This window comes from Leptosomus discolor, chromosome 5, assembly GCF_034619465.1.
Source record: "Leptosomus discolor isolate bLepDis1 chromosome 5, bLepDis1.hap2, whole genome shotgun sequence".
Taxonomy (NCBI): Eukaryota; Metazoa; Chordata; class Aves; order Leptosomiformes; family Leptosomidae; genus Leptosomus; species Leptosomus discolor.
In genome coordinates, this window is record NC_141395.1 from 17,926,191 (window position 1) to 17,941,828 (window position 15,638).

At 65.8% G+C, this 15,638-nt stretch overlaps 2 protein-coding genes across 3 annotated transcripts; one reads left to right on the plus strand and one right to left on the minus strand.

Annotated features, from left to right (window-relative positions):
* The first annotated feature begins 819 nt into the window (after nucleotides 1–819).
* Nucleotides 820–5,672, plus strand: PRKAG3 (protein kinase AMP-activated non-catalytic subunit gamma 3). 2 transcript variants are annotated; one of them, XM_086465885.1, is made up of 13 exons: nucleotides 820–852; nucleotides 1,773–1,812; nucleotides 2,160–2,398; nucleotides 2,483–2,564; nucleotides 2,651–2,709; nucleotides 3,007–3,052; nucleotides 3,182–3,236; nucleotides 3,332–3,458; nucleotides 3,566–3,731; nucleotides 3,904–3,941; nucleotides 4,173–4,319; nucleotides 4,409–4,502; nucleotides 5,650–5,672. In XM_086465885.1, the coding sequence occupies exons 1-13, from the start codon at nucleotides 820–822 to the stop codon at nucleotides 5,670–5,672; spliced, it is 1,149 nt and encodes a 382-aa protein (XP_086322011.1). The 2 variants fall into 2 exon arrangements, with proteins under 2 accessions (XP_086322011.1, XP_086322010.1); XM_086465884.1 differs by lacking the exon at nucleotides 5,650–5,672 and having other exon boundaries at nucleotides 1,773–1,816; nucleotides 2,137–2,398; nucleotides 4,409–4,525.
* A 1,844-nt stretch (nucleotides 5,673–7,516) lies between these two features.
* Nucleotides 7,517–12,376, minus strand: CYP27A1 (cytochrome P450 family 27 subfamily A member 1). The gene is made up of 9 exons (XM_086465881.1): nucleotides 12,137–12,376; nucleotides 9,821–10,011; nucleotides 9,351–9,550; nucleotides 9,070–9,267; nucleotides 8,771–8,931; nucleotides 8,246–8,412; nucleotides 8,022–8,103; nucleotides 7,731–7,931; nucleotides 7,517–7,642 (listed from the first exon to the last, which is right to left on the minus strand). The coding sequence occupies exons 1-9, from the start codon at nucleotides 12,374–12,376 to the stop codon at nucleotides 7,517–7,519; spliced, it is 1,566 nt and encodes a 521-aa protein (XP_086322007.1).
* Between the last annotated feature and the right edge of the window lie 3,262 nt (nucleotides 12,377–15,638).

The window sequence follows — 15,638 nt, forward strand, 5'->3', positions numbered from 1 at the left end:
TCCTCCCTGCCTTGGGGTAGCACCAGGGGACAGGGGATTTGCTCCTTGCACCCCGCCGTGGGCCAGGGCCCAGCTGTTCCCCAGGAGCCAGACGGAGCCACTTTGTCCCCTTGGCCTGGCAGCCGCCAGCCTGCTCGCCCACTGCTGCTCCCAGGCCAGCACGGCAGCCGGCCAAGGGGTTATTTGAACCTTCCTGAAATAGAAATGGAGCCGGGAGCGAGCGGAGCATGGGCAGGAGGGGGTGGCCCCCTGGGCCAGCAAGGAAGTTCCCTGGCAGGTGCGGGTGGCCCTGCTGGGAGACCTGGGGTGGCCAGGGATGGCTGAACTGCAGCAGGGGCAGGCAGGGCCATGACAGCACGGGGTGGGGGAGAAAGGGTGCCCAGCTGCTCTGGCTGCTGCCCAGCCTGTGGCTGGATCCAGCCCTCCTCCAGCATCCCCAGGGGAGTTGGGGGGGGGGGGGGGGGGGGGGAAGGCTGTACCCCCTGCCCACTCCAGCTGCAGGGCTGCATCCTGGCAGGTGCTCAGCACCACTCCTGGAGCACGGGGGTCCACGGAACAGGGGGGACAGGTTTTCTGACCCCAGCCATCTCTCCATCACCCCCTCCGTCGCCTCAATCCCCGGAGCGGCGGCCACCCCGTCCAGCCCGGTGCTGCTGGGTGGCGCAGTGGCTGCGGGTGCTGCACGGTGGTGGCGGCTGTGTGTGTGTGTCCCCCCCCGCGGCGGTGGCGGGGGCATGGCTGGCATTGCTCGCTGACACCCTATCTGCCAGGCCCCCGCCAGCCGCGGGCCCAGAATAGCAGCGCTGCCCCGCAGTCAGCATGGAGCGACTCCCCGGCCCCGCCGCGCCCCAGGTACCGCCGGGGTGGGTAGGGGGGCACGGCCCCATAGCCCCCCACTTGTGGGACAGGCCACCCCCGGGGTGGGGTGGATGTGGGGGACTGGCGGTTCCCTTCCCACGGCCAGGCAAGTCGTGAGGACCGGGACGTGGAGAGCAGCCTGGCCCGCCCGCCTGCTCCGGCTGTCCCCAGCCCCTTGGGAAGGGTTGGGGGGACCTCGGTGGAGGGTCGCCTCCTGCCCGGGGCTGGCTCTGGGCTCCTTAGGGAGCAGCCCCTGCACCTTTGTTATTGTCGAGTGGCTCGTAAACACTGACTGTGCCAGCGGGTTTGTGGTCCGGGGCTGCTCTTCGCACCGCGTGTGCCGCTTTGCTGGGACAGGGTCTCCCGGGGACCGGGGGGCACCGGCTCAGCCGGGCGGCCGCGCTCGCCTCCCTCCCTCCCACCTGAGGCTGCTCCCCCTTGTTATTGTAGGGTTTCCCTGAGTGGACCTGGTCCCCCGAGGGCAGGTGGGGACGGCGGGACTCCCGGCACGGGAGGAAGCAGGACCGGGATTTACACCTCGGGGTTGGGAGAGGGAGAGGATGGGCGCGGAGCCCCTGCGGGACGCGCTCGGCTCCGACAGCTGAGAGAGGAGCCAGGGGTCCTGCCATCCCCTGCCCTCTGCGCTGGGGACCCCCGCTGCCCTCCCCCTCCGAGCCGGGGGGACAAACTGGGCGTCCCGAGCTAGAGCCACCACAGCGGTGGCAGGCTCCGGGGGTCCCGGCCGGGCAGGGAGCTCCCCAGGGGGATGGGGGCTGAGCCCAGCCTCAAAGGATGGTCCCCTCTGCCCGGCTTGGAGGGGGCCGGGTCAGCCGTGTGGGTGCAGGCGGCAGCCATGGGTGGGGGAGAGGCCGGGCTGGTTCCTGCTGACCCCCCCTCGCTGTGTGCCCCCTCAGGTGGCGCTGCTGGATGCCGCTGCCCGCCCCGAGGAGGAAGGTGGGTAGCCGGCAGCGCCTAGGCGTGACGGGGGGGGGGGGGGTGGGGGGGGTGGGGGGGGGCTGGCTGTGGGCTGGCTCACTCATGCAATGAGCGCATCAGTCCTCTGCCCACCCTGCCCATACCCCTCGTCACTCCACTCCTCAGCTCCTTCCCAGCAGCTCACAGTGCTCCCGCAGGCTGGAGAGCTGCAGTGCTGTGTGCTGCCCCTGTGGAGTGGGGGACGGGGAGGGGTGTCTATTGAGAGCACCCCATCCCACAGCATCCCTCTGCTCCGCCCAGGCAGGAGGGTGCTGAGACCTGACAGCTCAGCTCGCCGACCAGGGCTGGGGTGGGTTTGCCTACAGGGTTCCCGGAGGCCCTGTGCCCCAGGGAGGAGGGGGAGGAGGAGGAAGAGGAAGAGGACAGGCGGAGGAGTCCAAGACCCGTCACCTTCACGCTGGGCAATGAGGTGCTGGGGCTGGGCCCAGAAAGCGAATTTCAGAGCCCTGACGCCGAGGTCTACATGCACTTCATGAGGAGCCACTGTTGCTACGATGCCATCCCCACCAGCTGCAAGCTTGTTGTCTTCGACATCTCCCTGGAGGTGACAAAGCAGGGGATCAACGGGGATGGGGAAGAAGGGAGCAGGCTCAGGGACCCCCTGACCGCCTCCCCACTCCACCAGCAGATCAAGAAAGCCTTCATAGCACTGGTGGCCAACGGGGTGCGTGCCGCCCCGCTCTGGGACAGCAAGACGCAGAGCTTTGTGGGTGAGTGCCAGCAGCACCGCCTGGCCCCTTCCCCTGCCTGGCAGAGAGGGTGCAGGCAGTGCTGCCAGCCCCACGTGTCTCCGCAGGGATGCTCACCATCACCGACTTCATCAACATCCTCCACCGCTACTACCGCTCGCCCCTGGTGAGTGTGACGGGAGGCCACAGGGTGTTGGGGTGGGCATGGGGCAGGGAGGGGCTGTTTCCACCTCTCCTGATCCCCTCTTCCCTCTCCTGGTCCCCACTTCATCACTAGACCATGATGGGGGGGGGATGCTCTGGGCCAGTCTAGCATCCGCTTGGTGCCCCTCTGCCTGGCACCCAAGATTTGATCCTTGTGCTTAGGGCGATGAGGTGGGATGCTTGGGGAAGCAGGAAGTGCCCCAGAGTCCCCTCAGTCCCCCATGGGGCCACTGTGACCAGGGCATCTCCCCGCCCTCAGGTTCAGATCTATGAGGTGGAGGAGCACAAGATTGAGACCTGGAGAGGTAAAAAGTGGGGGACAATGGGGGTGGCTGGGCTGGGGATGTCACACAGGGCATGGAGGTGGGCTCTGGGGGTGTGAGGCTGCCTGAGGGGGCTGGAGGACCCCCTCTCCCACCTCTCTCCCTTGGCAGAGGTGTACCTGCAGGGCTCCTTCAAGCCGCTGGTCTACATCTCCCCGAGCAATAGGTGAGCGCCTGCCCGCTGGGGGACAGCACCCCCCCCCGTGGGAGGTGTGCCTGGGATGCAGCCCTATCCCCCCACGGTGTGTCCATCACCCGCAGCCTCTTCGATGCTGTCTACTCCCTGATCAAGCACAAGATCCACCGCCTGCCCGTCATTGAGCCCATCTCGGGCAATGTCCTGCACATCCTAACACACAAGCGCATCCTCAAGTTCCTCCACATCTTTGTGAGTGCTGGGGCTGTGTGTGCACACATAGCGAATGTGTAGGAGCACAAACAAGGGTGACGGGGTGTGTGTAGGTGCCAGCCCAGCCCTGCCCTGCCCCACTGCAGGGCTCCACTATCCCCAAGCCACACTTCCTGAAGAAAACGGTGCAGGAGCTGTGCATTGGCACCTTCCGTGATGTGGCCGTTGTGCCTGAGACCGCCCCCATCTACACCGCCCTGGAGATCTTCGTGGACCGCCGTGTCTCCGCCCTGCCTGTCATCAATGCTGCTGGTACCTGGGGAGGGGACCAGCAACAATCCCATCTCCCTCTGCCAGTGGCTCCGGCCCCATCCCCACCCAAAAACCCCTCCTGGCCCTTGGGCTGCCCCTTGGGGTGCAGGGGGAGCATGGTGGGTAGTCCCCAGGTCCCCCTTTCCAGCCCCTGCACTCTCTCTCCTTGCAGGGCAAGTCGTCGGTCTCTACTCCCGGTTTGACGTTATTGTGAGTACCCTGTGTGTTTGCACACCCGGGCATCAGTGTGGCCCCTTGCATGCCACTGGCGGGGTACTCACACCTGCCTGTGCCCATGCAAACCCACACCATGTGCAGCGACACGCACGTGCCAGCGTGGATCTGCTCCAGGCGTCCCCAGGGCTTGGTGTCCCCCACTGTGCCGGCATGACAGGGTGCGATGACACATTGGGGCGCTGAGCAGGACCACCTCTCCCGCAGCACCTGGCAGCCCAGAAGACCTACAACAACCTGGACATCAGCGTGCGGGAGGCACTGCGGCAGCGCACCACCTGCCTGGAGGGGGTCCTCACCTGCTACCCTCACGAAACCATGGAGGACATCATTGACCGCATTGCCAAGGAGCAGGTGAGCGGCCGGGGGGCCTCGCATCAGTGCCAGCCCCCTCCCCTCGCCCGCTGCCCGACCCGCCTGTGATGCTCTGCCTGCACCCACAGGTCCATCGCCTGGTTCTGGTGGATGAGAACCAGTACCCTCGGGGCATCGTCTCCCTCTCTGACATCCTCCAGGCCCTTGTGCTCACTCCTGCAGGTATCGATGCTCTTAACTCTTAGCCCGCGACGCTCCGTCTTTCTCCACTTGCACCCTCCATTTCTCTCCACTTCAGGTAGGCGCCGTCCCCCGCCACTGCGCGCCTGTCCCCTCCCCACTGCTGGGTCACCCACACCTCATCACCTCTCTGCTCGGGCCACCCACCTCCACCCCAGCCAAACCAGCCCAGGGGATGGAGGGGGCTGGAGCTGGAGTCTGGCAGTGCTGGGTGCCCAGGTGGGGATGGCAGGACCTGGGTGCTACTTGTCCCTGGGAAAATGAGAATCACAGGGGTTCCCCTCTGGGGTCCTGATCCCTGGTGTCTGTGAGGAAGGATGTGGGCACCTGCCATGGGGACACCACTAGACCGCCATCCAGGGAGTGTATGGGATGCAGGATTTGCAGGTCCCTGGGCTTTGGGCTGGATGAGGGTTTTGGGGTGTGACGCATCCCAAGTGAAAAGCCCTTTTTTGACCTCGCCTCAAAGCCGCCCCTGAGGCCTGAGCCTCTCCAGTGCCTTTCCTGGGGGACCTAGAGGGGACGGACCCCCACTCACACACCCCAGACATGCTGCCCACCACTAGCCATGTGCATAGTGTGGCTGACCCACGGGCCATGGCTGGCAGAGCCCTCCACCCCCTTCACCTGTGGTGGCCGCAAAACTGCTTACTCCAGGGACAGGGCTCACTCCCAGGCCACCTGCCCCTGGCTCTGCTCACCTGCTGCCTGGTGAGTCCTCACTGGTGATGGATGGGCATGGCCCTGGCACCCACCGTGGCACCCATTTAGGGGGGAGCTGGCCCTGGCGCCCAGCTGCTTCCCAAAGGTGCTTTTTTTGGAGTGGTGGTGGGGAACAGGCTTGGCCCACCAGTTCCCCCAGCAGCGCCCAGTTGCTCCACAAAGAACAGGACTGGGATTGGTTCCTATCACCGTGCCATCATTCAGCCTCATCCCTGGTGCCCGTTGGGTTGGCTGTGTCAGGAGCCGCAACGGGCCACCGGGATGTCTCCCTCCGGGCCAGCCCCCCTCCCATCCCAGGACTTGCATCCAAGCCAGGGATGGAGGGCCATGATGCAGGGTGCCCAGCCCAGCACCAGTGCCTGCTGGGGGTGGGGGTTACGGCCTCCCACACTCTCTTGCCCCACAGGCATTGACCGCTCCTCGCTCTGAAGACACCAGGGAAGTGCCGCTGCCTCGTCCAACTTGGGTGGCCTTTTGAGTGGCCCTGGGGCTGTGGAAGGAGGTTTGGGCTCCGGAGGCTCTCTGTGGGGAGGACCTGCCTGCCCACCCTGGTCCTGGGGCTCGTCTTGAGTCTGGGGCCAGATCCTGTTGGCCTCGGGGAGGCAGGGACCAGGGAAAAGGGGGCCCGGGGGTGCCCTGCACCAGCAAGCACATGGTGATACTCGATGGGCACCGTGCTGGAGGAGCCGTGCCATGCCCACAGGTGGGCACGGGGACCTGCATGGCCCTGGGGGACTCGGCCACCCCACTGCCACCCTGCTGCCAGATTCAAGTGCTTCGGCTCCCTGTCCTGCCGGCTGTGCCCGGTAGCATAGGCTCAGCTGCACACACAGGCTTGGTTGTTGTAGGGTCACACTGGGCTGGAGCTCCCTGGCAGATGTGCAGCCTGCACCAGAGCTGGCACCAGGATGGGCACTTGCACGGGGACCCTGTGCATGTTTTGGGGTGGGTATCGGGTATTTATTTATTTGCGGGTCTGTTCAGCCTTGTTGTAATAAAGCAGTCTGTTCCGGGAACTGCTGCCTCGCCTTTCTGGGGTGCAGCCAGCCGTGGCTCCTCCAGAGAGAGCTGGCTTGGGTGGGGGTACAGGCTGCTCAGCAGGGCTGGGCACCCCGTTTGGGATGCCAGCGAGGGCAGCATTGGCACAGGGTTCCCACCTCTGCCCATGTAGGTAGAGCCAGGGGGACGGGGATTCAGGACATGCAGCCTTGATAGCTCCACAATGGTGGTGATGTGCGGGTCCCCTTGGGGACATCCCAGGGACAGCAGCCTTGGTACCAGCAGGGTTTCTGCCTGCTGCTTCCCTCACTCCAGCTAAGATCCCCAAGCGGCAGGAAGGTGAGGGGGTTTCACTGTCAGGGTGCCCCATACCCCAGCCTTCCAGGAGGCAGTGGTAATGCATCCCCTCCCTGCCTGTGGCTGCTGCCAGCTCTAAGCCCCTGCGATGGCCCTGATAACAGCCCCATGGCCTTGCTTGGGGACGGGGTGGGGGAGCTGAGCTGATCCTCCCCCGGCTTCTTCACCCAGAGCGAGTCCTGCCCCCATTCCCGTGACCCCATATCAACATCTCAGTGAAATAACGGCTGATAGTGAAAGGTCCCGGGTGCTCCACACCCCTCCTGTGCTGGCTGGTGCTGCCAGGGGACATGATACCAGCGCTGGGTGGTGACAGGCCTCCTCCCCATCACGGGGGACGTGCTGCATTATTGGTGCACTTGCCCATGGCCAGTGCTGTCCCTCGGGACCAGGCACAACCCCCAAACCCCTGCTGGCACTTGACCCTCCCCTCGGAGGCAGGGGGGGAAACTGAGGCACAGAGAAGTGGCTGAGGCCAAGGTCAGCTGTTCAGAGAGGACCCAGATGTCCTGGCTCCAGGCACAGATCCACGCACAGCTACACAAGGACGGGACGAAGGAGACACCGAACGGCTGCAAACCCCCTCCCCGCTTCCCTCCCCGGCCCCGGCAGAGTTCCCAGGTCCCCGACGCAGCCCAGCTGGGCACAGGATGGGGGGGGACACAACCCCTTGCGGCATGTGAAAGGCACAGCAGTTCCCCAAGCCTCCTGCTGATTTGGGGTAGGGGGATACCAGTGCCCCAGGAGCAATTTGGGGGCATCCCTCATCCCCGCCATCTTCCCCACAGTGGGGCTGGGAGCCTCCCAGCCTTATCTGGGCAGCAAGTGGGTGCTGGGGTGGGTTTGCCTTCCTGCCCCTCCTCGTGGGGCAGCGGGGGTCCCCACTTGGCACCCAGGGTGGGGGCATGGACACACAGTCAGGGGGCCCCTGGGCGAGCAATGAACTCCAGGTTGATGGGCTTGTCAGCCACCAAAACGATGCGGGACACAGACGTCACCTCCACACCACGGGGGTCCGGCCGCACCTCGAACGCCTGGATGATCTGCGGAGAGAAGTTGGGTGGCAGGGACTCCCTGGGGCCCCCATCCCAGTTTGTGGTGAGTTACCTGGGGTGGGGTGTCCCTACTCACCCTGGCGAGGGCCAGGTGCATCTCCAGCTCGGCGATGCGGCGGCCAACACAGGCGCGGACCCCGTAGCCAAAGGGGATGGAGCTGAAGGGGTGGTGGGGGGAGCCGTGGCCCCGGAGCCAGCGCTGGGGCAGGAACCGCTCAGGCTCGGGGAAGTAGGTCTCATCGTGGGACATCGCGTAATGTGCCAGGACAAAGAGGGTCTGCGGGGCAAGAAGTAGGGGGGGGTTAAATCATGCCTGCCCAGCCCCACTGGGTGCAGCGGGGGTCCCCATGGCACAGCCCCCACTCACGTTCTTGGGGAAGAGGTAGTCTCCAATGACAATGTCCTTCTCATAGAAGACCCTGGCATTGGTGGGCACCACGGGGTAGACCCTGGGATATGGGGAGAGTTAGTGGGGGAGCAGGACCCACAGGGGGACCCCAGAGGGAGAGAGCCACAGGCAGGACAAGGGGGAGCATCTCCCACTGCTCAGCAGCTCCAGGACCCTGGGGTAGTGGAAAGGCTGGGCCGTACCTCAGAGTCTCCTTGATAACGGCCCGAAGCATCGGCATCTTGGGGATATCCTCGGCACCAGGAAACCGGTCAGCAGGCACAACGGCTTTCAGCTCCTGGTACAGGGCCTCCTGGATGCCTGGGTCCCGGGAGAGGTGGTACAGGGCCCAGGACAGCGTGTTGGAGGTCTGGAGGAGCGGAGCGCCGAGGGGAGTGAGGGAGATGGGACCAGCACCTGAGCAGCCTTGTGCCAAGCACAGCACCACTATGGCACCAGACAGCCTCTGCTCTGGTGTGTGGGGAAGCAGGGATGAGGGGCAGCAAGCACAGGGGAAACTGAGGCAGGGAACAGGGCAGGGAGCAGAGCAAAGAACAGGGTCTGTACTGACCGGTCCCTGAGGTTTTGCCCCTGTGGGGCATCAGCCCCCAATCACCCAGAGCCCAGAGCTCACAGGGGCTGGGGAGCGCAGCTGAGGATGCCCCCGTGGCTCCCTGCCGGCACAGAGCTCAGCAGGGATTCCCCGGTGGCAGTGGCCTGGCTCTCACCGTGTCCACACCGGCCAGCAGCAGCTCGGCCACACTGCCGTAGACCTCGTCCAGGCTAAGCCTGCCACTGGCCAGCAGGTAGCTCAGGTAGCCAGACACCTCCTTGCCCCGCTCCACCTGCCCCTCCAGCTCCTCCATCTTTCGGTCAATCAGGGTCTTGCCTGCAGGGACAGAGAGCGGGACCCAGCGCTGACAGAGCGAGAGTGGCGAAAAGGACACATGGTCGGACGCTGCCCCACTTCTGAGGGTCCTTAATCAGTCTGATCCCACCACACCGGGCCCCTATCATCACCGCTCACCGAAGGCGAAGATGGTGTCCCAGCTGTCCAGGTAGCGGTCCCAGAAGGGCAGAACCTTGCGGCTCCATCGGGGCAGGACAGTGGCAAAGACAGAATTCTTGAACATCAGGTTGATGGAGTCAATGAATCGCTGGGTCTCGGCAGGGACCTGCCGCTTCAGGCACCCAATGCGCGTCTCGAAGAGGATATTGGAGATCCCTGCAGGGGAAAGGCCTCATCCAGACCCCTGCGGGGATGGGAAGAGGAGGGCAGGGCAGGGGTGAGGGGGAGGACCCCCCTACCTTCCAGGGCGAAACGGTAGAGCAGGTTGGCCACGTCCCCCACCAGCACCCCCGAGGGGCTGCGGCTCCGCTCGTCCCGCAGCCGCACCATCAGGTCCGACACCACCTCCCCGATGGCGTCCGCATACAGCACCGCCTCCGAGGGCTTCAGCAGCCGCTTGTTGAGGACCTGGCGCAGGCGGTACCAGCGCTCCCCTTCCCTGCATGGGGACGGGGCTCAGCGCCGGGGCACAGCCGGGCAGCGGTCAGTGGCTGGCAGCAGGTTCCTAATCCCTGGGTGCATCCTCCCCACACCAGGCTGGAACCACCCTGGGGGTCTTTCCACCCGCCATGGCCATGCCCCTCTGCTTGGGGGGACACACACTGCTTGCAGGAGAGGGAGCAATGCCAGCTGCCACCCAGGCCCTACACCCGAGGAAGGGACAGGGGCCGCCTGCCGCCCCGCAGTGCGCAGCCAGGGCAGGACTCACTCGGTGAAGGGTCCGTAGGGCAGGCGCCGGGTGTCCCGGTGCTCCTTCCACAGAGCCATGTCACTCCGCATGGGGTACTTGCCCTCCTGCCGTAGCAGCTGCTCCAGCACTACTGGGCTCCCAATGTTGATGTTCTCGTAATGCCCGAAGGTCGACTTCCAGATAGGGCCGTAAATGCGCCGGGACATCAGCTGCGATGCACCAGAGCATGGCAGGGTGAATGGGGCAGGGCCAGCACTGGGGCTGGATCAATCCATCCCCGCCCTGATGCTGCCCTGCATGTGTCCAGCATGCTCTGCACCCATCCCGGGGACGCCTCAGCACCAGCTTGGCCCAAGCACCCGCCTCTGACCCCCCCTAGCTGGCACCATCCTTGAATCACTCTGCAGCTGGCTTGGGCTGGTGTCTCCAGGCACGTGTCCTCTGCCAGCACTAAGCACACCAGGCACCAACCCCAGGCACAGGCTGGCACATCCCTCACCCACCCGAGATGCACAGAGGGCCTGGTGGCTCTTTTGGGGAAGCAAGGCCTGCAGGGACAAGGACAATTGCCAGGCACAGGGCTCTGCCAAGATGAGGGGTCATTGTAACAGCTGTCGGCAGGTCCAAGCCCTGCTGCTTCCAGCATGGCCCCAGCTCTGCTCAACCTGGGGACAAATCCCGTGTGGGTCATTGAACCCACCACCCGATAAGGGTGGTTAATGATCAGCGGTGGGAGGGCAGCACGAGGCTGGGGCAGGACCGAGCTGCTCCCAGGACAGGCTGCCACCCCTTGGGTCATGACCCTGGGGCCACAGGCTCACAAGCCAGCTAAGGGACATCCACTAGCATCAGCCACGCTCTGGGCTTTGCCGGCTGCAGCTCCCCTTTCCTTGGCCGCACCCAAGGGTGCCATGCCTGCCTCCCCACTGGGGAGCACCGTGACCCCCAAGTGCATCCCTCGAGGGCAGCCGGACACCGCTTTGCAAGTGGATCTGCACAAGGCCATGTCCAAGGGGTGCTTTCCACCCCAGCCGGGCACTGCCAGAGCCCCTGCAGAGCGGGGCCAAGCCTGGGGGGCTGTGGGGGACCTAGCAGGGAAGCCCTGGTCCCCATTCCCCGCGGCTGCGGGGATGCACGTGGTACAATCTCCCTTGGTGACTGACTGCATCGCAGCCTGCGCCCGGATTCAGCTGGATTCGTCACCGCGGGGAGACGTTCCTCGTGCGTGGTGGCAGGAGGAGGGGGAGGGATGGCCGCCCCGGTACCGCAGGCATCTCACTGGGCAAACACACTGCGTGGGGCAGCGGGCAGCCGCGGCCCGTGTTGAAGCCTGCCCACAAGCATCTGCTGGCAGCTGGGACCCGACACGGTGCAGGCCTCGGAGAGCAGGTCTGAGAGAAGACGGAGGTGCAGGGATCCGGGAAAGGCACCTCCAGAGCATGCGGGCATCTGTCCGAAAAGCCGGGCCGTGCTCAGAGCCCCAAGGGCAGGAGGGAGCAGCAGGGAGCTCCTGTGCCCACTCCCTGAGACCTCGCTGCCCTGCGACAGCCCCTTCTCCAAATGGCAGTGCCCGGTGCTCTGCGGTGCCAGGGAGGCCTGATCCTGCACGCTCCTCCGGCCGGTCAGAGCTCCGGGGCGCTGGAAGGTGCCGCTGGCTCGTGGCCGCCCAAGCCCATCGCTTGCTTCATCAGACGTATGAGGAAGTGTTGACAGAAGAAAACAAACACTTCTGCCTGTACCTCCCCTGCCTGCCTGGGTACCATCTGCCCAAACACCTGCCTGGCCGCCTGCCCTCCAAACCACAACCCCTCCAGCTTGTCACGGCTGGGGCAGCTCAGGCTGCCTGGGGATGCCAGGACCCCCGTGAGCCGTTTCTGAACCTTTGCCCTCGGCTGCCTGGCTGGCTCGGGGATGCTGGAGCAGCCCTGGGTTGGCAAGACCCTCCCTGGGCCACCTAGTTTTGTGCTGGCCCCTCTCCACTCTGCCGGCCCCAGCATCACCCCACGGTGCAGGGGTGCTCCCAGCCGCCCAGCCCCTCCTCTCCCCTGCCCTGCCGCCCCCGATCAACTCCCTGTCATCACTTGGCGGCTGCTCCCCGCCCCCGGAGCTCATCTCACCCTGCCCCCAGCACTCTCCCACTCCCCCCCTTGCAAAGACACCCCCCCCCCCCGGGGCACAGCACCCTCCCTTGCAGCCCACCCGGGAGCTCCTCCACCCCACGCACCCCTCCCAGCCCCCTCATCCCCACGCACCCGTGCAAGGTGCCCAGGCCCCCGCGCACCCCGCAGCCCCGGCCCCCCGCAGCCCCCCCAGACCGGGGCTGCCCCGGCGCACCTGGAGCCGGTGCGTGTGCAGCAGGTAGCCCCTCAGGAAGAGCCAGACGAAAGTCCGGAGCAGCCCCGGTCCCGGTAGCTCCTCCGGTCCCTTCAGCCGCGCCGGCCCCGCCGCCGCCGCCGCCGAGCCCCCGGTCCTGCGCGGCGGCCCCCGGCTGGTGCGCGGCGGCGGCGGCGGCGGGCGGGGGCGCAGGAGCAGCGGCAGCAGCAGCCGCCGGGCCCCGCCGCTCGAGCCCGCCATGCTCCGTCGGCAGCGCACGGGACGGGGCGGGGCGGGAAGGCACCGGGGGGCGACGGGGAGGGGGGGGCGGCACCGGGGGCGGTGCGGGGGGCGGCGCGAAGGCGGCAACCGGGCACCGGCACCGGGTACCGCGCACCGGGAACCGAGCATCGCGCACCGGGTACCGCGCACCGGGTGCTGCGCATTGGGTATCGGCGCTGGTGTTGGCTGCTGCGCACTGGGTACCGGCTGATGCACAGCGGGGACCGGGCACCGGGCATCTTGTGCCAGCTGCTGCACACCCGCTGCTGGGCCGTGGATACCGGCTGCAGTGTACCGGGTACCAGTTACGGCACACCGGGTACCGGCTACGGCACGCTGGGTACCACATGCCGTGCACCAAGTGCTGTACACCGGACACCGCTCAGCGGCATCACACACCGTGCACCCCGGGTGCTAGGTGCCTGGAACTGGCGTCAGCAGTACCCAGTGCCACGTACCGGGTCTGGGCGCCACGCGCTGTGCACTGCGCGGCGGCACCGTGCCCCAGGCAGCCGGCACAGCACTCTGGGCACAAGGCAGCATGTGGCACTGGCACCGGTACCAGCACCGGGAGCTGTACACCAGCCATTGCATGTCAGCAGTGGGTGCTGGGCGCTCCTCACCATGCACCGGCACTGGGCACTGCACCAGACACCACACGTCATGTGCCAGCGCCGGCACTGTGCACTGGCATGGGTACCGCACTGCACACGCTGCAGTGGCACCAGGTTCACCTCTGGGCCTGCTCTGTTGGCCTGAGCCCTCCTTCCCTGACTCCATCCGCTGTCTGTCATACCCTTGTCCCTGCCTTGTCCCCTTGCAGTGCAGGATGGTGCCTTGGGGAGCTGGGTTCAGGCTATCCCAGGGCCCCTCTCAGCGCTTCCTCTGGGCGCTGCCAGCCCCAGAAGTCCGGGTGGGAAGACTTTGGTGTGCCCAGCGCGGCTGCTGACAACCCAACAGCAGATTCAGTTTGTCTTCATGCCAGGGAGAGCATGGCACCAGATCCTGCCTCAACCTGGTGCAGGCCAAGCTGTCCAGCCCACAAGCAGGGCTTTGCTGTGGCAGCTTCTGAGGCCATGGGTGCAGGGCACGTCCCTTCTGGCTAGCCTGGCACTGCCACCAGGTCCTGGGGCAGTGGGGCAGGGCACTGCTCTGCCCAGGTGTCACTCTGGGGCAGCTGGCACCATGCCTCTGGCTGGGACATCCCAACACTGATCATTAACCACCCTTATCGGGCGGTGGTTTCAAGGTCCTGGACAGGGTGGGTTTGTCCCCAGGTTGGGCGGACATCTCAGAGCCCTGTGAGTGGCTGTGGTCCCCTTGGTCCTGCCTCACTGAGGCACGCGATGTCCCAGGCTGGGCTCCAGGCTGGTGCCTGATGTGCTCCCTGCCAGCGGGGCCGGGGCTGGCAGTGCAGGATGCGGACAGCCCTGTGCCTGCAGACACCCGTGGGGCACCCCGGGCTGGGACAGCCAAGCGTGAGCGCCTGCCGCCATCTCCTGGCTGTTCACCGCCAGCTCTGCAGCTCGCCCTGCCCCAGCCGGGCCCGGAGCCGGGGGCCGCGGGAGAGCCCAGCCCCAGCGCTGCTCGGGGCTTTCCAGCCTGGCACCCGCGGCAGGGGACACCTCGGCCTCTCCCAGAGCGCTGGAGCCGCGCTTCGCCTTGCTGGGGGGGGGGGGGGGGGGGGGGGCGAGACACGTCCATCTCTTTCAGTTTAAAACTGTTGCCCCTCGCAAAACCAGTAAAAACAAGAGGCCCTGGTAAAAAGTCTCAGAACTCTGTCTTTCTTGTAAAGCCCTTTATATATTGGAAGGCTGCAATAAGATCTCCTTGAGCCTTCTCTTCTCCAGATTGAACAACTCCAGCTCTCTCAGCATTTCTTCAGGGCAGAGGTGCTCCAGCCCCCTGACCATTTTTGTGGCCCTCCTCTGGACCTGCTCTAAAAGGTCCGTGCCTCTCTTCTACCAAGGACCCCAGAGCTGGATGCAATACTCCGGGTGGGGGTCTCACGAAGCAGAATGGAGGGGAAGCATCACCCCGCCTCGCCCTGCTGGCCACACTCCTTGTTTTGTGGTCCCAGATACAAGTGGCTTTTGGGGCTGCAAGTGCACTTTGCTGGCTCATATAATATCTTTCATCCGCCAGTATCCCCAAGTCGTTCTCAGCCGGGCTTCTCTCCTTCCATCCACCCACCCATCCATCCCGCAGCCCGCACTGCTTCTGGAGTTGCCCCGACTGTGCTGCAGGACCTCGCACTTGGCCCTGTGGAAGGGCAGGATTTACCACCGCACCGCTGACCGCAGCGGCTCCCCCCTCACCCCGGGCTGCCCCCGGAGCCCGGCCGGTGTGCGGGGGGGGCGAGCACCGGCAGCCCGGTTCTTTTTTCGCTGCCGCCGCTAGGCTGTGCTCCCCGCCCTCGGACCGCGGGCAGCGGCGGCGGGGCCGGGGGGGGGGCGGGCTCCGGCGGGGCCGGCTGCCAGGGCTGGGGGGAAGGCCGTGCAGGATGGGGGCGGGGGGGGGCGGGGGGTCCGGGTGAGTCAGACCCCCCACCAGGGCCACCCGGTGGGGACTTTCGAAGGGAAGCGGCTGAGCCATGACACATCTGCAGCCGCAGGATGCCGCGGGGAGCCGGGGGCATCGCCAGCTCGCGGGAAGCCCCCCCATTGCGGGGCCAGCCCTGGCCTCAGCTTAGTGACGAGGCAAGTGAGGAAATTCTGCGTTTATCCATGGGGATGAGGAGCTGGGGGTGGCAGGTCCCATCCTGTTGCATCCCTCTGCCCCAGGAATGCTGTGACTCCGCTCACTCCACAGCTGCATCATCAGGTCCAACCTCGCCTCACCAGTGGGATGTGTGGGTGCAGAGACAGGCACCGTGGGACACCCCTGCCCCCCCCACTGTTCTGCCCCTCAACCCATCCGCCACACACTGTTCATGGAATGCTGTCTCCAACATGGAGGGATCCTGGCTGCCGGGACGGAGTGACAGCTTCTTTACGTGACTTGTGCAATGTCACCCATGAACTGGAAACTTTTCCCAGGGCTGCATCCACTAACCCCCATTTGCTCTCCCGCAGCTGGGGGGGCATAAATGGCATGTCCCAGGGGAGGGCATCCCCTGACTCACCCCCAGGACAGCCCAGGCTGTGAGAAGGCTGAGCTCTGGGGTCCCAGGGACTGTAAATAGCCCAAAGCATTTAACTGGAGATGGCCCTTTCACGCCAGCTGTGTGTCACCACACTGT

Excerpts from the sequence above, each read along its gene's own strand:
- PRKAG3 (XM_086465884.1), top strand. The coding sequence starts at position 820 with ATGGAGCGACTCCCCGGCCCCGCCGCGCCCCAG. Across the intron at positions 1,817-2,136 it reads CGCCCCGAGGAGGAAGGTGG|GGCTGGGGTGGGTTTGCCTA; the intron begins GTAGCCGGCAGC and ends CTCGCCGACCAG. Across the intron at positions 3,237-3,331 it reads TACATCTCCCCGAGCAATAG|CCTCTTCGATGCTGTCTACT; the intron begins GTGAGCGCCTGC and ends CATCACCCGCAG.
- CYP27A1 (XM_086465881.1), bottom strand. The coding sequence starts at position 12,376 with ATGGCGGGCTCGAGCGGCGGGGCCCGGCGGCTGCTGCTGCCGCTGCTC. Across the intron at positions 9,551-9,820 it reads CCCTACGGACCCTTCACCGA|GGAAGGGGAGCGCTGGTACC; the intron begins GTGAGTCCTGCC and ends GTCCCCATGCAG. Across the intron at positions 8,413-8,770 it reads TGCTGGCCGGTGTGGACACG|ACCTCCAACACGCTGTCCTG; the intron begins GTGAGAGCCAGG and ends CCGCTCCTCCAG.